At 45.5% G+C, this 21,680-nt stretch overlaps 2 protein-coding genes and 1 long non-coding RNA gene across 3 annotated transcripts; 1 reads left to right on the top strand and 2 right to left on the bottom strand.

Moving 5' to 3' along the window:
* Positions 1-2,013: 2,013 nt before the first annotated feature.
* LOC135001308 (putative nuclease HARBI1) lies at positions 2,014-3,463 on the top strand. The gene is made up of 3 exons (XM_063951571.1): positions 2,014-2,867; positions 2,956-3,327; positions 3,412-3,463. Coding segments are annotated over exons 1-3 (1,137 nt in total). The 5' UTR covers positions 2,014-2,104; the 3' UTR covers positions 3,414-3,463.
* A 4,355-nt stretch (positions 3,464-7,818) lies between these two features.
* Positions 7,819-10,096, bottom strand: LOC135001280 (uncharacterized). The gene is made up of 4 exons (XM_063951570.1): positions 9,768-10,096; positions 9,186-9,692; positions 8,970-9,098; positions 7,819-8,894 (listed from the first exon to the last, which is right to left on the bottom strand). The coding sequence occupies exons 1-4, from the start codon at positions 9,991-9,993 to the stop codon at positions 8,209-8,211; spliced, it is 1,548 nt and encodes a 515-aa protein (XP_063807640.1). The 5' UTR covers positions 9,994-10,096; the 3' UTR covers positions 7,819-8,208.
* A 6-nt stretch (positions 10,097-10,102) lies between these two features.
* Positions 10,103-12,722, bottom strand: LOC135001297 (uncharacterized). Its single transcript, XR_010202819.1, has 3 exons — positions 12,370-12,722; positions 10,458-10,636; positions 10,103-10,287 (listed from the first exon to the last, which is right to left on the bottom strand). It is a non-coding gene; the product is annotated as an uncharacterized LOC135001297 (long non-coding RNA).
* Positions 12,723-21,680: the final 8,958 nt, after the last annotated feature.

Below are 21,680 nucleotides of genomic sequence, written 5' to 3'. Positions count from 1 at the left end.
TCCTTACTGTTTGTCTATTAGAAAGACTCTGGAGCATCAGTAGACAGTTACTTCCATCAATCCAGCCCTCAATTATTAGCTGAATGTCTCCGTATTATGCAGGATATAACTCAGGGCTTTAGTGTAGAATGCTCACTAAGCAGCGTTTAATAGGAGGAGCTGCATATAGAAGTCAGTTCATATATAATTCTGTGTGAGACTATCACTGATGTCTGTTGGCAGCAATTAAATCAGTCACTGCAACTATCCTGACTGGACTGTTACAGACACACAATCAGGATACCTTATTAGGGCTCTCCGGTCCCTCCTCCAGATCCGCCCCGCTGCACTGCTTACTATGGGAGAGAGGGATGATGTCCCCGCCTGCTGCTGTCACTCCGTTTCAGGTCGTTCCCCAGAGGTGTCTCCAACCCAGTCACTCAGGCTTTACCAAGGGGAGGAAAGTCTGCCCTCTACCTTCGTCATCACTGACCTAGGCCGCCTCCCTCATCACTGACATGCGAGTTCTATGGGCGACCAGACCCGCTCCGCTCGATCACCGGAGCTCGTCAATTAAAGCAGGTACCGTCCTGAACCCAGTTACGATGCTGTCTGAGGCTGACTACACAGAGTAGAGCGTCCCTGTCAGTGCAACACCTCCGCACTATTTCTCCGTCCCCTCAGAGCTCTCCCAGCAGTTTCTCAGCAGCCCAAAATGTCCTCCCCACAGTTACCTCGGGGCTCCCCCAACTGCCACAAACTGTCCCTTCCTGTGCCACCTGACAGCGCTCATGTGACCTGCTCCTGACATCATGAGCAACTGCCAGGGATGCTGGGAATTATCTTCATTACAGATTAAAATAACTTTGTCTGACATATTATCATAAATAATTACCCATACACATACATATTATTGGGGCATGAGGCAGCACATATAAGCTCACATTTTCAAACAAGTGTGATACCCATATATCTATACAGAGGGCCATTTGCTCGGGTATCACACTTTATCACCGTCCACTTTTTCTCTATCCAAGGCTTAGTAAATAGACAACTTAGGGTATTAATTGGTATGCTGTCAAATTCCCAGCAGTTGGGATCCCAGCAGTCTGAAGACTGACAGAGGGAACCCGATGGACAGAAACCTGACACATCCAAGAGGTAAGTACTGGGGATCGGGATAGGGACCAGGTGGGGGGCTAGGGTTAAGGTGCTGGGGGAGTAGGGTTAGTCTGCACTAGTGGGAGGTTAGGGTTAGGTTGGCATAGGATTAGGGGTTGGCTACAAAAACTAACTGGAATGTGTTGGTATTCTGGCAGTTAAGATTCTGGATCTGCTAGGATTTTGTAGCCAATCTGTTTATTGGACCTAGTTCTGTTTGATAGAATTAAGCTGGCCATACACTTCTATATATTAATAGTGAATGGACACATATTATGTGTGACTTATTTCTATGATACCGTTGTCTGAGTAGGGCAAGCTATATACCAAATTAAGGGGTATATGCAATAGCGGGCGAATTTCAGAAAAAGTCGAATTCCGGAACGTTTTCGCCTCAAAAAATCAATTCGCCTATGCAGTGCAGTACTTTATCGCAAAAAAACGGACCTTCAAAATTCGACTTTTGTCAATTCGACTTTTTCCGCATTCGACTTTTCTGCAATGGTACAGATGCTGCAATTCGCCTCAAGCATATTCAATTCAAGTTTGGAAATTCGCCTGCAGTACTTTTCGACCGCAAATTCGCCTATTTTAGTCCGCCTCAGTTGACTGGCGGGTTCTCAAAAAAATTTTTTAGAACATCATTTTTTGGGATATTTGAGGATTGCTAGTAGCATATCTATTTATATTTGAAAGGATTATCTACTTGGTTTGTCTTTTTTTGACTCACAAGTATTATTTAATTGATTTTTTAAAGGAATATTTTTTTCTTCAATCTCCTGAGGGAAATTTACCCATGATTCCACAGTTTTACCCAGGATACACTTCTGCAAAGCCCCTCCTATCTCCTCACTCCTGGGTTTGAGACTGAGAAGGAGCCATTACAGTCAGCTCTCTTGTGGAATCGTTTTTTTAGGAAAATCCCTGCGTTTTAAAACACATTCCTATTTTTGTACTGACTACAATGATGGAGCCTTTTTCTGACCAGATTGTGTTGTTCATGCTGGCTGCAAGCTTGATGGAGGAAGAAAGTGCAGATGAACATCAGGATCCAGGTCAGCAAATGTCTGCATTGGGTGAGCCAGTATTGCGGGTTTCATTTCCACGTCCACGCCAGTATCGCACTAGGCGTGAACTGGAGGATCTCAGCGAGTTCGAGGTGATACAAAATTATCGCTTATCGACTCGCGACATATATTCGCTGTACGCTCTGTTGGAGGCCGACTTGGAACCTCGGGCACGGTCAAATCGTGCAATCAGCGGTTTTCAGAAACTGCTGGGGACGTTACATTTTTTGGCGTCAGGCACATTCCAGCCTACACTGTCTCAAACATGCGGTTTTTCTCAGTCGACTCTGTCGCGCTGTATAACCCAAGTCATTAGGGCTTTCCGCAAATTGACGATCCAGTACATCACATTTCCAGAGACGGACAGCGAATGTCGTGAGATCAAATTAGGCTTTTACAACAAATACAAATTTCCCAATGTGCTGGGCGCGATTGACTGTACCCACGTGCAGATCAGACCGCCACGTAATTCAGAGGAATGTTTTCGGAACCGAAAACAGTTCCATTCCCTGAACGTGCAGGCGGTCTGTGATGTAAATATGAGATTTTTGAATATTTTTGTGGGATTTCCTGGATCATCTCACGACTCCTTCATCCTAAGCCAGTTATCGCTGTTTGACAAGTTCGAAACAGGAAACATGCCTGGTGGCTGGCTGTTAGGTATGTATTTTCATTTTTTTATTATTTTATTATATTTTTTTTTATTATTTTTTACAAGTACCTAACATTTTTTTTATATTTTCTATAGGCGATGCGGGTTATCCAAACAAACCGTGGCTGTTGACCCCATTGTCTAATCCTGTTGGTAGAGCAGAAAAACGTTACCAAGAGAAACACATTGCATCGAGGGGAATAATTGAGCGTGCCTTCGGTGTACTTAAAAGCCGGTTTCGATGTTTAGACACTTCCGGCGGTGCTCTTTTGTACTCACCGTCGAAGGTTTGCGGCATGGTAAATGCATGTTGTATTTTACACAACATATGTGTCGCAAACCGTTTGCCGGTGACTCTTCGTCGTAGTGCTTTCCTACGCGGGAACCGGTCTTCTGCTCTACCGGTGGGTATGGACGAAGGAGAGGATTCCCGGCGGACAGTGATACAAAATTTTTTTGCAGTTACCTGTGAGTATACTGACAACATTTGTATTATCGTGTAAACTGACATTGGATTTTTTTAAAAAAAACCTCTTCATTTATCTATTACAGAGTTTTACATCCTGTTGATGTGTATCCCCAGGCCGTGTTTATACAGTTTGTTCCCCCCTGTTTTATCCTGTTTGGTTACCGCAAATATTTGACCCTTTTATCCAACTCTACCATGGGCGACCTAATGGTGATGTGGACCTGACCCTCCGCCATGTAGCAGACAACCCCCTCAGGTGAGATGGATTGCCCAGAACTCCCTTTGTCCAAAATCACCCCGGCATGTCCAAAGTGCAGCACTCCGGCATTTGCAAGACTGCACATCCAAACATTCCCTCCTGATACACCAATGCTGGTCAGGGAATGTTTGGATGTGTAGTGATGCAAGTGCCGGAGGGTTGCATTTGGGCCGCTGTAACCCGCTTGTGTTGTGTGGACTGTTGTATGTACCTCTTTTTTCAGCCCCAGGGTGACACTATCACCCATACCTGGAAGCTTAAACTGTTCTCTTCCACCGGTCCTGCGGTGTATCTTCCCAAGTGGCGTGGATGTGAGGAGACACGACATTTCACCTGATGTTCCATGGGTGACCCTACTGGTGATGTGGACCTGACCCTCCGCCATGTAGCAGACAACCCCCTCAGGTGAGATGCAATTGACCAACAAAACTCCCTTGTCCAAAATCACCCTGGCATGTCCAAAGTGCAGCCCTCCGGCATTTGCAAGACTGCACATCCAAACATTCCCTGAAACAGCAATGCTGGAGCGGGGAATGTTTGGATGTGTAGTGATGCAAGTGCAGGAGGGTTGCATTTGGACCCACTGTTCCCCGCTTGTGTTGTGTGGACTGTTGTATGTACCTCTTTTTTCAGCCCCAGGGTGACACTATTACCCACATCTGGTAGCTCATACTGTTCTCTTCCACAGGTCCTGCGGTGTATCTTCCCAAGTGGCGTGGATGTGAGGAGACACGACATTTCACCTGATGTTCCATGGGTGACCCTACTGGTGATGTGGACCTGACCCTCCGCCATGTAGCAGACAACCCCCTCAGGTGAGATGCAATTGACCAACAAAACTCCCTTGTCCAAAATCACCCTGGCATGTCCAAAGTGCAGCCCTCCGGCATTTGCAAGACTGCACATCCAAACATTCCCTGAAACAGCAATGCTGGAGCGGGGAATGTTTGGATGTGTAGTGATGCAAGTGCAGGAGGGTTGCATTTGGACCCACTGTTCCCCGCTTGTGTTGTGTGGACTGTTGTATGTACCTCTTTTTTCAGCCCCAGGGTGACACTATTACCCACATCTGGTAGCTCATACTGTTCTCTTCCACAGGTCCTGCGGTGTATCTTCCCAAGTGGCGTGGATGTGAGGAGACACGACATTTCACCTGATGTTCCATGGGTGACCCTACTGGTGATGTGGACCTGACCCTCCGCCATGTAGCAGACAACCCCCTCAGGTGAGATGCAATTGACCAACAAAACTCCCTTGTCCAAAATCACCCTGGCATGTCCAAAGTGCAGCCCTCCGGCATTTGCAAGACTGCACATCCAAACATTCCCTGAAACAGCAATGCTGGAGCGGGGAATGTTTGGATGTGTAGTGATGCAAGTGCAGGAGGGTTGCATTTGGACCCACTGTTCCCCGCTTGTGTTGTGTGGACTGTTGTATGTACCTCTTTTTTCAGCCCCAGGGTGACACTATTACCCACATCTGGTAGCTCATACTGTTCTCTTCCACAGGTCCTGCGGTGTATCTTCCCAAGTGGCGTGGATGTGAGGAGACACGACATTTCACCTGATGTTCCATGGGTGACCCTACTGGTGATGTGGACCTGACCCTCCGCCATGTAGCAGACAACCCCCTCAGGTGAGATGCAATTGACCAACAAAACTCCCTTGTCCAAAATCACCCTGGCATGTCCAAAGTGCAGCCCTCCGGCATTTGCAAGACTGCACATCCAAACATTCCCTGAAACAGCAATGCTGGAGCGGGGAATGTTTGGATGTGTAGTGATGCAAGTGCAGGAGGGTTGCATTTGGACCCACTGTTCCCCGCTTGTGTTGTGTGGACTGTTGTATGTACCTCTTTTTTCAGCCCCAGGGTGACACTATTACCCACATCTGGTAGCTCATACTGTTCTCTTCCACAGGTCCTGCGGTGTATCTTCCCAAGTGGCGTGGATGTGAGGAGACACGACATTTCACCTGATGTTCCATGGGTGACCCTACTGGTGATGTGGACCTGACCCTCTGCCATGTAGCAGACAACCCCCTCAGGTGAGATGCAATTGACCAACAAAACTCCCTTGTCCAAAATCACCCTGGCATGTCCAAAGTGCAGCCCTCCGGCATTTGCAAGACTGCACATCCAAACATTCCCTGAAACAGCAATGCTGGAGCGGGGAATGTTTGGATGTGTAGTGATGCAAGTGCAGGAGGGTTGCATTTGGACCCACTGTTCCCCGCTTGTGTTGTGTGGACTGTTGTATGTACCTCTTTTTTCAGCCCCAGGGTGACACTATTACCCACATCTGGTAGCTCATACTGTTCTCTTCCACAGGTCTTCCGGTGTATCCTTCCTAAGTGGCGTGGATGTGAAGAGACAGTTCCCCTGATGTTCCCTGGGCAATCTACTTACGTACAATTCAACTGCATTACAAATTTTAATAAAAACCACAGGAAACTTCTATTTTTAAAAGTTTATTGAAGAAAAAATTTTTTAAATAAAGTTTGAAAGTTAATTAAAACAAAAAAGTAGTTTGTTCTTCTTTACATTCTTTTCTTGTGTATATAGATATCTGTGGGGAAAAGAAAAAAAAAGTATATTAAAGTAAAGACACACTAAATTCATGTTCATTTTTTTTTCAATGAAAATTTGTGGAACAACACAGCCCAGCATGACCCATTGCTGGGCGGTGTTGTACTACAAAGGCATGCGGTTCAAAGTGAAAGAGTGGCGTCAGTGGTCAGCACTTTGACACGCTAACATTTGTGGAACAACACAGCCCAGCATGACCCATTGCTGGGCGGTGTTGTTCTACAAAGGCATGCGGTTCAAAGTGAAAGAGTGGCGTCAGTGGTCAGCACTTTGACACGCTAACATTTGTGGAACAACACAGCCCAGCATGACCCATTGCTGGGCGGTGTTGTTCTACAAAGGCATGCGGTTCAAAGTGAAAGAGTGGCGTCAGTGGTCAGCACTTTGACACGCTAACATTTGTGGAACAACACAGCCCAGCATGACCCATTGCTGGGCGGTGTTGTTCTACAAAGGCATGCGGTTCAAAGTGAAAGAGTGGCGTCAGTGGTCAGCACTTTGACACGCTAACATTTGTGGAACAACACAGCCCAGCATGACCCATTGCTGGGCGGTGTTGTTCTACAAAGGCATGCGGTTCAAAGTGAAAGAGTGGCGTCAGTGGTCAGCACTTTGACACGCTAACATTTGTGGAACAACACAGCCCAGCATGACCCATTGCTGGGCGGTGTTGTTCTACAAAGGCATGCGGTTCAAAGTGAAAGAGTGGCGTCAGTGGTCAGCACTTTGACACGCTAACATTTGTGGAACAACACAGCCCAGCATGACCCATTGCTGGGCGGTGTTGTTCTACAAAGGCTTGCGGTTCAAAGTGAAAGAGTGGCGTCAGTGGTCAGCACTTTGACACGCTAACATTTGTGGAACAACACAGCCCAGCATGACCCATTGCTGGGCGGTGTTGTTCTACAAAGGCATGCGGTTCAAAGTGAAAGAGTGGCGTCAGTGGTCAGCACTTTGACACGCTAACATTTGTGGAACAACACAGCCCAGCATGACCCATTGCTGGGCGGTGTTGTTCTACAAAGGCATGCGGTTCAAAGTGAAAGAGTGGCGTCAGTGGTCAGCACTTTGACACGCTAACATTTGTGGAACAACACAGCCCAGCATGACCCATTGCTGGGCGGTGTTGTTCTACAAAGGCATGCGGTTCAAAGTGAAAGAGTGGCGTCAGTGGTCAGCACTTTGACACGCTAACATTTGTGGAACAACACAGCCCAGCATGACCCATTGCTGGGCGGTGTTGTTCTACAAAGGCTTGCGGTTCAAAGTGAAAGAGTGGCGTCAGTGGTCAGCACTTTGACACGCTAACATTTGTGGAACAACACAGCCCAGCATGACCCATTGCTGGGCGGTGTTGTTCTACAAAGGCATGCGGTTCAAAGTGAAAGAGTGGCGTCAGTGGTCAGCACTTTGACACGCTAACATTTGTGGAACAACACAGCCCAGCATGACCCATTGCTGGGCGGTGTTGTTCTACAAAGGCATGCGGTTCAAAGTGAAAGAGTGGCGTCAGTGGTCAGCACTTTGACACGCTAACATTTGTGGAACAACACAGCCCAGCATGACCCATTGCTGGGCGGTGTTGTTCTACAAAGGCATGCGGTTCAAAGTTTCTTGAATTAAACATGGTTCTACTCACCTTGGTACGCTCAACACAAACTTATGCCGTCCACTTCATTTTTCCTCATCAATCCTATGAATAAGTAAAAAACACAGACTAGTGAATAGTAAATTCACACAATGAAAGTCTACTGTACATCATTACAAAAAGGATTTTTGGAAGAAAAAGGGGGTATCAGAATAGCTCTTTGGCCCATCATACATGTAGCCGCAAGGAGCTTTCATCCGTTACCACACGCGCCCGCATACATGCCCGCGCATGTATGCCTACACAAAGCTCCTTGGTAGTACCCGGTCACGGGTGGGGAAGGCCAACAAAGAAAAAACAATAGTAAGAAAAACAACAAACTAATGGGAGGGGAAGACAGGGATACATGAAAAACATTTTAAAGAAAATAAAATAATACGACCGGGTTTATGGTGGAAGTCTGTCCGGATCCTCTTCTTCCCCCTGATAGGGCGTGGATGTCCTGGGAGGCTGGGGAGTATGTTGACTGGCCCTCGGTGCCCATGCTGCTGAAGATTGTGCGGCCGGTGGTGGAGGCATCTGGGGGGTGGGGTACATCCCTGTATATCCCTGGTACATCTGTGACTGACTGTACTGGGATGGGACTCGAGGAAGGGTACGATGCGTCCTTGTGGCTTGCGACGGCGGATATGGTGGATCACCAGCGTGTTGATGAGCTGGTACTGGGAGCTTTTCATAGATCATCTGCAGTGTGGTTGCCATGACCTGTTGGCTGGAAGCGGAGTGTCGATGACTATCCGACATGTTCTTATTACTTTCTGCCAAACATGTGGTGTTTTCCACAAGCTTGACCAAGGAATCGGACATAATGTTAAGTACGTTCCTATTCTCCCTATGATCTTCAAGTATGATCTGTAGTATTGTGGCCGTGCTGTCGGAAAGAGTCTTCTGCAGTTCATGTAGACTGTTGGACATTTTCTCCATTGTCCTCTCAATGTTGTCCAGTCTGCTTCCCACAACATTTGTGTATGTATCCTGGCGTGTCCCAATCTCTGATGCCAGGGTGTGAACCCTCTGAACATTTGAGGGATTCTGCCCTTCCTGGATGTCTGCCACCACATGCATTTGGGCAGCTGAAAAGAAAATTAGACAATATTATACACATTCATCATACATTTTTTTGAAGGCTCACAATTCAATTTACTCACGCAGGGATGTAGCAACTGGAGCGTCCTGCACTTCCACCTCGCCATCCTCTGACGACTCCTGTAGGAGGAGATCCGGCCTGAAGTACGAACCAATCCCCGAAGCTAGTCCGCTGCTGGTTCGTGGCACCACTGTTTGCAAAATAATTTTTTTGGAAAAGTTAATAAACTTTACACAACTGCTGCCCCCCCCCACAAAAAACAAACAAACAAACAAACCTTCTCCATCCTGTGATGCCGCTGCTCCAGGAGCTCCACTTGTCCTCGTTTCGGAAGACTTTTCAAGGGTCTGGCTGGATACATCTGCACGGCTGTCCTCAAACCCAAGAAAAGTTTCGTCAGTTAACCCTGTAGACTCAAACAGATCGGGTGATGGGTCCACAAGGGTTGTGTCTTGAGGCTCTTCAGTCACAGTCCCAGAGCTCCTGGAGAGAAGACGATCTGGTGATGGCCTGCGCGCAGGAGCTGTAGTTTGGCGCCCATCTTGTGGTGTGGTCGCCGACGGTGTCTGGCGCACAGGTGAGAGTCTGTGCGCTGACGTCGTCTGGTGCACAGGTGACCAACTGCGCGATGACGAACTGTGGCGCACAGGTGACGATCTGTGTGCTCGCGATGCTTGCGGCGCAGTTGATGGTCCGCGCGCTGCTGCCGATGCCTGCTGCACAGGTGACGGTCCGTGCGCTGGCGATGTCCTGTGCGCAGGTGATGTCCTCTGGGCAGGTCTGTCTGAAAAAAAAAAAAGCACATTAGCACATACAAAAATTTTAAAGGGAACTACAGCTCATGTGAAAGTATTCTTACCATCAGACCTCCTTTTGGACGGCTGGTCTCCCGCCTTCCTCCGTCTTCTGGGCGGTTCTTCCTCCTCGGGAAAGCCAGCAGGACGGCTGGAGTCCACACCTCCGCGAACTCCTTCGACCATGGCAGGGTTCATGCGCCTTCTAATAACGTCCTCCCAGGGTAGCCACTTCAGATTGAGAGCCGGGCCACCTCCCGTAGCTGTCTCATGTCGGCGCTGAATCCCCATCTTCTTCTTGGTCTGTCTGCGGCAATCACTGTACCGCTTCAAGCAATTTCTGGTGCTCCGGCGGTTTCCAGAAATTGCAGTTACTTGACTGGCGATGGATTCCCAGATGTTCCGCATTACCTTAAATGCTGTTTTCTGTGCCCTTGGTCCATACAAAACGTCGTAGGACCTGTCGACGCAATCCACTAGGACACAGTTTTCCGCCTCAGTGTATCTGGGTCCACGCGGCTTTTTCTGTCCTGCATCTTCACCAGAGGCTTCCTCCTCCGACTGCTCCTCTGGCTGGCTTCTTGCCTTTAGGGATTAAAAAAAAAAAAAAATTATTTTTAAATAAGATCGGTATGTACCTGTGAGTGTCAGTATCCCTGGCATTGCACACCTATTACAGTAGGTGTGCATGGCATTGCACAAACTACAGTGGGTAAAGTTTGATGCTATTTGTGTCTGCAGGTGTGGTTAAGTACCTTTTTACTAGGCTTTTTCTTGGACTTCTCATGGGCCCTTGACGACCGCGGCTGGTCACTAGATGCCTGGTCGGTCGCATCCGCCTCCTGGGTTGGCTCCCACTCCTCATTGCTATGCAGGGATAGATCCGAGGGGGTGGGGGAAGGGGCGGATCGGGTCTGATTGTCCCTTGACATCTCTGTTATAAAAAAAAAATACATACATGTATAAATGGCTGCCCCTCACAAAATGGCTGCCCCTCACAAAATGGCTGCCCCTCACAAAATGTTGACCAGGCTGTCGACTCAACTTGCTCCAAATCACCCCAAAATGGCCAGAAAGCATCCCAGCACACTCAGGAGGCACCACACAGCAAAATTAGGCGGGAAAACACATGTTTGAAAAACAATCAGCAGCACATGTCAACCTGGCTGTCGACTCAACTTGCTCCAAATCACCCCAAAATGGCCAGAAAGCATCCCAACACACTCAGGAGGCACCCCACAGCAAAATTTGGCGGGAAAACACATGTTTGAAAAACAATCAGCAGCACATGTCAACCTGGCTGTCGACTCAACTTGCTCCAAATCACCCCAAAATGGCCAGAAAGCATCCCAACACACTCAGGAGGCACCCCACAGCAAAATTAGGCGGGAAAACACATGTTTGAAAAACAATCAGCAGCACATGTCAACCTGGCTGTCGACTCAACTTGCTCCAAATCACCCCAAAATGGCCAGAAAGCATCCCAGCACACTCAGGAGGCACCACACAGCAAAATTAGGCGGGAAAACACATGTTTGAAAAACAATCAGCAGCACATGTCAACCTGGCTGTCGACTCAACTTGCTCCAAATCACCCCAAAATGGCCAGAAAGCATCCCAACACACTCAGGAGGCACCCCACAGCAAAATTTGGCGGGAAAACACATGTTTGAAAAACAATCAGCAGCACATGTCAACCTGGCTGTCGACTCAACTTGCTCCAAATCACCCCAAAATGGCCAGAAAGCATCCCAACACACTCAGGAGGCACCCCACAGCAAAATTAGGCGGGAAAACACATGTTTGAAAAACAATCAGCAGCACATGTCAACCTGGCTGTCGACTCAACTTGCTCCAAATCACCCCAAAATGGCCAGAAAGCATCCCAACACACTCAGGAGGCACCCCACAGCAAAATTAGGCTGGAAAACACATGTTTGAAAAACAATCAGCAGCACATGTCAACCTGGCTGTCGACTCAACTTGCTCCAAATCACCCCAAAATGGCCAGAAAGCATCCCAACACACTCAGGAGGCACCCCACAGCAAAATTAGGCGTGAAAACACATGTTTGAAAAACAATCAGCAGCACATGTCAACCTGGCTGTCGACTCAACTTGCTCCAAATCACCCCAAAATGGCCAGAAAGCATCCCAGCACACTCAGGAGGCACCACACAGCAAAATTAGGCGGGAAAACACATGTTTGAAAAACAATCAGCAGCACATGTCAACCTGGCTGTCGACTCAACTTGCTCCAAATCACCCCAAAATGGCCAGAAAGCATCCCAGCACACTCAGGAGGCACCCCACAGCAAAATTAGGCTGGAAAACACATGTTTGAAAAACAATCAGCAGCACATGTCAACCTGGCTGTCGACTCAACTTGCTCCAAATCTCCCCAAAATGGCCAGAAAGCATCCCAGCACCCTCAGGAGGTACACCAATGCTAATAGAAGACCCAAAAAAGTAATTTAAAGAATAAAAAAAAAACGTGAAAAACTACCCCAAAACACAAGTCTCCCCCAAAAAATGCAGCAACACAAGCAAGGGGCTATACACATACCTGCACACATGCACACATGCACAAACACCCCATGTACACCTCATGGCAACCCCCACTACACAAACACATACATGCAACACCAGACACACATGTGGTACTTACCTACAAATGTAGTAAAAGCTCCTAAAATGGCTCTGCTCCGGGGTAACAGGAATCCTCCTGACTGTCCTGGAATAAAGCCTGCTGGGGTGTCCAAACGATATCCACAGCAAACAACCAAATTGCTAGCTCTGCTCCTCCTCACACCTCTCTGCAGGTTCACAAAATGGCTGCAGAGCACATGCAGCAAACAAGCCCTAATAAAGGGCTGCTTTAGGCGGGAAGGCGAATTCAGTACGCCCACTACTCGCCGATTGGCCGTAATCCGCCTGCGGGAGGGGCGAATCAGTTTTTCATTGAATATTGAGAATTCAGGGTCCCGGCGACAGGGCTGCGGCTGGCGATAGCGGGCGAATTATACAGAGGCGGATCTAATGACGCGATTCGCCCGCTATTGCATATACCCCTAAAGCTCTTGGGGCATATGTATTAACATGGAGAAGGCATAAGGAAGTGATAAACCAGTGATAAGTGCATGGTGATAAGCGTACCAGCCAATCAGCTTAAATATGCAAACTGACAGTTAGGAGCTGACTGTCTGGTGCGTTTATCACCTTGCACTTATCACTGGTTTATCACTTCCTGAGGCCGTCTCCAGGCTTAATACATCTGCCCCTTGGTTCGTAGGTGTGCATAATTTTATTGGCATTGTAATTGGTTGCTTTGTTTCGGAGTTATTTGGCAAAATGTTCACCAACTAATTACAACGCATCTTTATTGAGCTCTTTGAAAATGTGACAGTTGGTCAACTGTGCCTGTGCATCTGCCAGGTGACCTGGAACATGTGACCTGTTGGGTGGTCTGGAAACTGTGACAGTTACATGCAGCCACTCAATAAGAAGAGATACTATGGGGTATTGACTCCAAAGGGGTGGAAAGGGTTAAATGTATTGCTGGTGAGAAATTGGAGAAAGGGTGTCGCAGGGCACCAGTTCAAGCAGCTTGGAGTGGGTGCCTGTGTCCCTAGAGCAATAGCGGGCAGCTGTGGTGGTGCACATGTGGTATCTTGTACCCTAGTTGACCATCCCAGTTGCATCCCATACTTAGTTACAGCCCTCAGTGCCATGCGGTGAGTTTAATGGCTGGGGAGGAACTGGCTAAAATCAAATTCAGATTTTCACACATATATATGAACCCAATGGTTCATGTGGGCATGATAAACAAGTGCAGCAGTATATTCTGCTGCAATTTTGATGAGGTTTGATCAGAGATGCACAGACCAAGTAGGCAGGTGGGGCAGTGTACTGTCATAGACCAGTAAACTTCAGAGTTTTGACTATAAACTTGATTAGAATAATACAAAGAAGATATTTATAATGCACTGCTCAAAAAAATAAAGGGAACACTAAAATAACACAAGAATTTGGCAGGAGAAAATACTCGTATGAGCAAAATTAATTATAAATTTTACGTTCCTTATATGTCCACAATGATTTTCTTAATCCTCTGTCTTCAGTGCTTTTATGATTTGTTGTGATCAAAAGTTTCTCAGCTCCGGTCGATGTATGGAAAAAAGAAAACAGGTAATGTGTAGAAATGCTTTACACCCGTTTCATTTAGTATAGCCCACTGGACCCAGAGAAGAAGATACAGATATTCTGCAACTCGTACCCCAACTCATAATGGAGTGTCCCAAACTGTGTACGTAGCAGTTTCTTTATAACAGGACCATGTGTGACCTCCACCAAAGGATCTATAGGGAAGGATGCGTACCCTACTCACTTGTGAGGAGGGAGATCTCAAACCATAAAAGGTTTCTTTGATCTTGATATGTTGTGTGTACACTAATTCCTTTTTTATCCTCTATCTCAAAATAATTTTGTTGAACCAGGAATCCTCAGTTGCAGTGGGTATGCAAAGGAGAGATAACAGAACAATGTGTAGGAATATCATATGACTAATCAATCGTATAGACCCCACTAGGTCCCACGGGGAAAAAAGTGATGGTGATTTATAACGGGTGGTCTTCAGTATGCCGGCGGTCGGGCTCCCGGCGACCAGCATACCGGCGCCGGGAGCCCGACAGCCGGCATACCGACACTTATTCTCCCTCGTGGGGGTCCACGACCCCCCTGGAGGGATAATAAAATAGTGTGGTGCGCGTAGCGCGCCACCGTGCCCATAGCGTGGCAAGCGCAGCGAGCCTGCAAGGGGCTCATTTGCGCTCGCCACACTGTCGGTAAGCCAGCGATCGGGCTCCCAGCGCCGGTATGCTGGTCGCCGGGAGCCCGACCGCCGGCATATCGTAGTGAACCCATTTATAACGCGTACCACAACTCACAATGGAGTGCCCCCAGATGTGTACGTAGCGATTTCTTTATAACAGGACCACATGTGACCTACACCAAGAATTAGACAGAGAGGATGCGTACCCTACTCACTTATGAGAGGGAAGATGGCAGGCCTCAAAAGGTTTCTTTAGTCTTGTCAAATAGTAATCACACTGATACCTCCTTGTCCTCTATTTCCACTCTTTTAATTCAGCCCAGAGATCTCAATTCCAGTAAACACATGGAAAAAAATAGCAGACAATGTGTAGAAATGCCTTATGGCTATTTAATACATAGCCCTCTGGACCCAAAAGGAAAAAGAATAGGGGTAGTTTGTAAGGCGTACCCTAACTCACAGTGGTGAACATCACGGAATGTGTGTAATGGTTTCTTTATAACGAGACCACGTGTGACCTCCACCAAGAGATAATGGGGTATATGCAATTGTGGTCGAATTTTGGCTGGAATTCGACCGTTTTTAAATTCGACACAATTCGACAGTCACATTCCCTCCCGCCGGGACCCGAATTTGACATATTCAATAAAAAACGGATTCGACAGTCCCGCTGTCGAAAAACAGACCAATTGACGGATAGTGTGCGTCCTGGATTCGACTTTTTGGATGGCACAAAAGTGTGTAAAAAACCCAGAAAAAAATTGTGTGGGGTCCCCCCTCCTAAGCATAACCAGCCTCGGGCTCTTTGAGCCGGTCCTGGTTGTAAAAATACGGGGGGGAAATTGACAGGGGATCCCCCGTATTTTTACAACAAGCACCGGGCTCTGCGTCCGGTCCTGGTGCAAAAAATACGGGGGACAAAAAGCGTAGGGGTCTGACCATGAGTGACCTCACCGCTGACCGCAAAGTTCCCACCATTGAAGATAATGGAGCGGCTGTGCTATGTGTCGTCTGACAGCTCAGACGCGCACAGCCAATCAGGAGAGTGCCACGACGTGGCGCTCCCTGATTGTCTGAAGAGACCCTCTGTGACAGGAGTCACGGGGGGTCCCGGCATTTGGGGAAAGGGGTCCCATGTGTAAACATGGGACCCCTTTCACTGCGTGGTCCGGGTAATGTGGTTTGTTTTTTTGCCAAGTACGTGGATTATAAAGAGAAGAGGACAGATGCTACACAGGATTTTTGTGAGTATAATTTTATTTTCAGGTACCCCATGGATTCTACTTGGAGAAGTGGACCGAGCCTCGTGTCAACATAGGTAAGTATGTGTGTGTCGGTATGCATGTATGTAATAAAGTTTTACTTTCACGGTGTCTGTGTACTGTTTTTATTTGGGTATTTTTTTTGCAGTAGAACTACAGGTACCAGCGGGCCTGTTTTCCCCCCGCATGCTGGTACTTGTGGCTCTCCAAGTACCAGCTTGCGGGGAGGCTTGCTGGGACTTGTAGTTCTGCTACAAAAAAACAATATTCTTTTATTCGACACAAGGCTATCAGCCCCCCATCCGCAGCCCTTGGATGGGGGGGCAGCCTCAGGCTTCACCCCTGGCCCTTGGGTGGCTGGAGGGGGGGGGACCCTTTGATTTAAGGGGTCCCCACTCCTCCAGGGTACCCCTGCCAGGGGTGACTAGTTGGGGATTTAATGCCACGGCCACAGGGACGAGTATAAAAGTGTCCCCTGGCTGTGGCATTATCTCTCCAGCTAGTGGAGCCCAGTGCTGGTGTTAAAAATACAGGGGACCCCTACGCTTTTTGTCCCCCATATTTTTGCACCAGGACCGGACGCAGAGCCCGATGCTGGGTGTAAAAATTCAGGGGATCCCCTGTCAATTTCCCCCCCGTATTTTTACAACCAGGACCGGCTCAAAGAGCCAGCGGCTGGTTATGCTTAGGAGGGGGGACCCCATGCATTTTTTTTTTCAAGACTTTTAACCCATTCCCACCCCTTCCCACTGAAAAACATGCTCTGATCTCTTCATATTATTTTAGTCAGTAAAAAAAAAAAAAAATATTATTTTAAAAATATATAATAATACTTGTGGCTCCTAATAGACAAGCCAAGTAGATAATCCCTTCTAATATAAATAGATATGCTATTAGCAACAAAAAAACACAAAAAAAACATGTTTTGAAATTTTTTTATTAGATTCCGCCAGCAAAATGAGGTGGACTGAAATTGACGAAATGACTGTCGAAAAGCACTGTTGTCGAATCAACATTCTTCAATTCAATATACTTTTGTCGAAAAGCGACATTTTTACCATTGCAGACATGTCGAATTTGACAACTGTCGAATTTCAAAAAGTCGAATCTGAAACGGACTTTTTTTGTCGAAAAGTACTGTATTGCATTGTCAAAAAAAAAATTTGTGTCGAAAATGCCCCGTTTTTTGACATTTGCGGAAATTCGACCGCAATTGCAAATACCCAATAAAGGGTGCGTACCCTACTCACTTCTGGAAAAGGAAGTGATAGACCACAAAAGGTTTCTTTGATCTTATTAATGCATACCCTACTCACACGGTCAAACGGCGGTATCCCTCATATCTGGATTTCTTTTATCCATATCACAAAAAAATACCGTAGTATCCAATAGCAAGTAACAATGTGTGATAGTTCTTTTGGTCCCCGATGCTGCTAAAAAAATTAGAGTCACAATGCCAGTATCCGTCAATGCATTTCGGCTCTTATTGGAGCCTTTGTCAAGACATACTGGCACTGTGAAATACCTGGATAATTAACTGGTGGATAGCCAATCACGTCCCACCAGGAAGTGACTTCATAATTATGTACAGATACTTTAAATCTTGTAATAACCATATAAAAATCATATATCATTCATGAATATGACTATAAACATCATTCCGAATCCTGCTATATTAATCTCTAGTTTGTAACCAGGAAAAAACTTCTAAAACCAAAAGGTGCCTGAACCCGGAAGTAGATGCACGACAATCTCTCCAATTGTTCTTCCGTATTACTAAAGCAATACCAATACAGCAAAATCCCACATCACTCTCGAAGCAAAGAGGAAACATAGGTCCACCCAGATCCTATTTAGGTGATTGGATTGTGGTGCTGAATTTGAAATAGTGGGGAACGGCTTCTGCGTTCCACCACCGTATAATATGCGTGTCAGACACCATTTCTTTCTATACCGGAAGTGCGTGTCCGCTCCTAGGCGATGGGATAAACCACGCATGCGCAGTATAGCATGCGTTCCATCGCTAAGGAAATAGAGGGCGCCCTATGCGTTCCATAGGAGTGTGTATTTGCGCTTCACACACAAAAAATGTCAAAACAGATATAATATTATTACTAAAGCAAGCAGAACAAACGCCTGCTTGCAGAGAAAATATCTGTTTCTCCACTAAAAGAGACTACAATCCTGCTCCTATTAAAATCAATGTATTGAATATGGAAATCCAATCACATAAATTGGTACACACAAAAAAGATAAGTCACGCATATTACTGCACTATTGCCCAAGGCGGTGCTGATAGTCCAAAACCCACCAGACATCCACCATGGGAAATAGTTCACAAAAAAAGCCATATAGTCATAAGATGTACATTATAGATGGCATATAATGCATATAAATGTTGCAAACTCATTATACATTGATGTTACGATATATGTACATCAAGAATGGCATATAATTCATCATTTTTTTGAAGGCCGGAAGATTGGTCGACACATCATCATGTTCAGATTATTCCAAATTACTCAAAAATGGTCCATACCTAAAATAAACTGAGAATATATATCAGAAGCCCCCTTGTGAGACCATATGCTGGTGCGGTTGGCCCTGGGTTCCTCCTAATGCAAGACAATGCTAGACCTCATGTGGCTGGAGTGTGTCAGCAGTTCCTGCAAGATGAAGGCATTGATGCTATGGACTGGCCCGCCTGTTCCCCAGACCCGAATCCAATTGAGCACATCTGGGACATCATGTCTCGCTCCATCCTCCAACGCCACGTTGCACCACAGACCGTCCAGGAGTTGGCGGATGCTTTAGTCCAGGTCTGGAAGGAGATCCCTCAGGAGGAGCATGCCCAGGCGTTGTAGGGAGGTCATACAGGCACGTGGAGGCCACACACACTACTGAGCCTCATTTTGACTTGTTTTAAGGACATTACATCAAAGTTGGATCAGCCTGTAGTGTGTTTTTCCACTTTATTTTTGAGTGTGACTCCAAATCCAGACCTCCATGGGTTAATAAATTTGATTTCCATTGATAATTTTTGTGTGATTTTGTTGTCAGCACATTCAACTATGTAAAGAACAAAGTACAGTATTTAATAAGAATATTTCATTCATTCAGATCTAGGATGTGTTATTTTAGTGTTCCCTTTATTTTTTTTGAGCAGTGTATATATATATATATATATATATATAATATATACATGCATATACATATCTATATTAATAAAGATATATATATATATATATATATATATATATATATATATAACTCATCTGCCTCTGTATTGGGGGCCCTCTATCTGAAGGGCCCCGGGCCCCCCATAGTCTTAATCTGGCTCTGAACCCACCTCTGGTTCTGTATCCTCTTGTGAGAAGAAGATTTTAAAAACGTATTCAAGGAGGTACATAATATGTGAGTTTTAATAATTATGATGGAAGTGGGTAGATTAAGTGAAAGACAGATAAAGGAAAGAAGGGCTGATAAATGTAGTAATTTTGCTAGACAATGAACCTCCCCAATCGTAATTTCTGTTACCCTGGTCTTTTTCTGTATTTTTATATAGATAAAGATGTCAAAAAATGTTATTTAGGAAGTCGTTCAGCTTGAATATAGGTTGTTTTCCACTAAGAGGGACATTTAACCATCTAGTCAATAACTCAATACCTCTGATCCCAGCGAAAGCCTGCAGCTACTCTGCTCACACTAAGTTTATTTCAAAAAGCATATTATAGCAATATTTCAGTCCCCTTCATTGCTGGAGGGACCTATAATGTAATAGTATTAACAGTGTCCCTGACAGTAAGTGGGATGAAGCCAGATCTGCAATGTAGCACACTCTCTCTCTCTCTCTCTCTCTCTCTCTCTCTCTCGGGTAAACAAACACATTCTTGGATCTATTTTGGGAAACTCATATAAATTCTAAAACATTCTATTAATGAGTTCATTACCTCTAGCAGTTAATTGCAGATTGGACTTGATTATGCCAAGGAACTGAAACATACTGTATATGAGAGCAGGAATAGGAGCTGCAATATGTTCGTAGGCAATGCTTTAGAAATCTATGGCTAGTGTAAAATTCGGTATGGCTTCATGTGCGTTTGATAAGGCAGACTGAATTACTGGAGACATAGAACAGAATACTGCTTAGAAACATCTTACTTTAGCAAAGTTGCTTCACATTCATATGTGCAGTAGATATAGACCACAAAGTGCAACGCTATTAGCTTGTGGTTCTACTCTGTTTCAGAGAATACAATGAGAACAAATAAACATGGAATTATAAAATAACAGTGATAATGCTACTGTTTGCTGTTAAATGGAGGTAAAATATTGGGGGGCATATGTTTCAAAGCTTGTCGATTAATAAAGTGGAGAAAGATAAAGTACCAACAATTCAGATTCTAACTCTCATTTTTCAAACACAGATAGCTAGGAGCTGATTGGTTGATACTTTATCCATACCTCTCAACTGTCCCACTATTAGAGCCTAATTCAAGGTTGATTGTAAAACAAAAATTTTCTCTAATGGGCAATATCATGGGCAGTGCTGGTGGTGCAGATGTAACAGGTTCAGAGAGAGTTAGATTGGGGTGGGGTGTGTTCAAACTGACATCTAAATTGCAGTGTAAAAATAAAGCAGCCAGTATTTATCCTGCACAGAACAATATAACCCACCCAAATCTAACTCTCTCTGCACATGTTATATCTGTTATAGCCCTTATCTATTATTTTAGTCATCCAGTCAAAAAAGTCAAAAAGATTTGTTTGACATGATCCCCCCAGTAAATCCATGTTCTTTGAGATAATCTACAACTCTTTCTTTTTAGAGTGTTTGCATCAGTTTTTCTACTACTGATGTAAGGCTCACTGGTCAATAGTTGCTTGACTCTTTCTTGCTTCCACTTTTGTGCAGTGGGACTATGTTCATTCTTTTCTCGTCCTCTAGAATTACTCCTGTAGCTAGTGACTGGTTGAATAATTCTGTTAATGGTGATACCAGCACCTCTGTAAGCTCTTTTAGTATCCTAGGATGTATCCCATTTGGCCCCATTGATTTATTCACTTTCAGTTTTGAGAGTTCTGTTAGGACTTTCTCCTCTGCAAATGTACTTGTTTCTACTTATTTTTTCTTAATATACCTGCAACTTAACTGTGGCCCCTTCCCCTCTCTTTCAGTAGTGATACTGAGCAAAAATAATAATTAAGATGATCAGTTATTAAATGGTCTCCCTCCTTGCCACTGCTGTCCTGTGACATCTCTTGTACACCTGATTGCAGGCTCCTCCAGCAAGTGCCTGCTTCCACTGTAAGTCAGGATTAGCTACTCTCAGCTTAGTACTTTATCCTGACTTCTATTTCTAGTGGTCCCAGTCCAGACAAGACACAGATTCATATTGCATTGGGAGTGTAATAACACCAAACTGGGGCATGCCGGCATACCTAGAGATTCAGAAGCATTTGGTCTCTCACTGTCACCTTCACTGTCATTACAAAACATACTTGAGTGTATATTTACTAAATAAAGGCTTTTAAAAAGCCTTTAGTAGTGCCAGCAGAATTCAAAACGGCAACAATATTAAATGCAATGCACACAAGCTTTTGACTTTAATATTGGCATTTTAAGTCCAGTGGGCAAAACATGCTATGTTAGACAGTGGTATAACTCCATCTAAAGGCAGCCCAAGGTATTGCCAGCAAGGATAGCTGCTTAAGGTCCAATGTCTCAGGGGGCATGGTCAATCAGTGGCGGTGTCAGAATAGAGCTTCAGAGACACATCTGTCTGCCACTGTCCTTTTGGCATCTCTTTTAGTCACCTGGCTGCCTGAAGTCAAGGGATAGTTCACTCTGATATACATCTACACCTCTCTTTTATTTTTTAAACT

The sequence above is a fragment of the Pseudophryne corroboree genome, chromosome 2, assembly GCF_028390025.1.
Source record: "Pseudophryne corroboree isolate aPseCor3 chromosome 2, aPseCor3.hap2, whole genome shotgun sequence".
In the NCBI taxonomy this organism is placed as follows: Eukaryota; Metazoa; Chordata; class Amphibia; order Anura; family Myobatrachidae; genus Pseudophryne; species Pseudophryne corroboree.
This window is presented reverse-complemented; position numbering and strand designations above follow the sequence as displayed.

Bases quoted from the DNA above. Each gene is read 5' to 3' on its own strand.
- LOC135001308 (XM_063951571.1), top strand. From the start codon at position 2,105: ATGATGGAGCCTTTTTCTGACCAGATTGTGTTGTTCATGCTGGCTGCA. The intron at 2,868-2,955 runs GTATGTATTTTC...TATTTTCTATAG, and splicing joins GCCTGGTGGCTGGCTGTTAG to GCGATGCGGGTTATCCAAAC.
- LOC135001280 (XM_063951570.1), bottom strand. From the start codon at position 9,993: ATGGGGATTCAGCGCCGACATGAGACAGCTACGGGAGGTGGCCCGGCT. The intron at 9,099-9,185 runs GTTTGTTTGTTT...TTTTGCAAACAG, and splicing joins GGCATCACAGGATGGAGAAG to TGGTGCCACGAACCAGCAGC. The intron at 8,895-8,969 runs GTGAGTAAATTG...TTTTCTTTTCAG, and splicing joins TCCAGTTGCTACATCCCTGC to CTGCCCAAATGCATGTGGTG.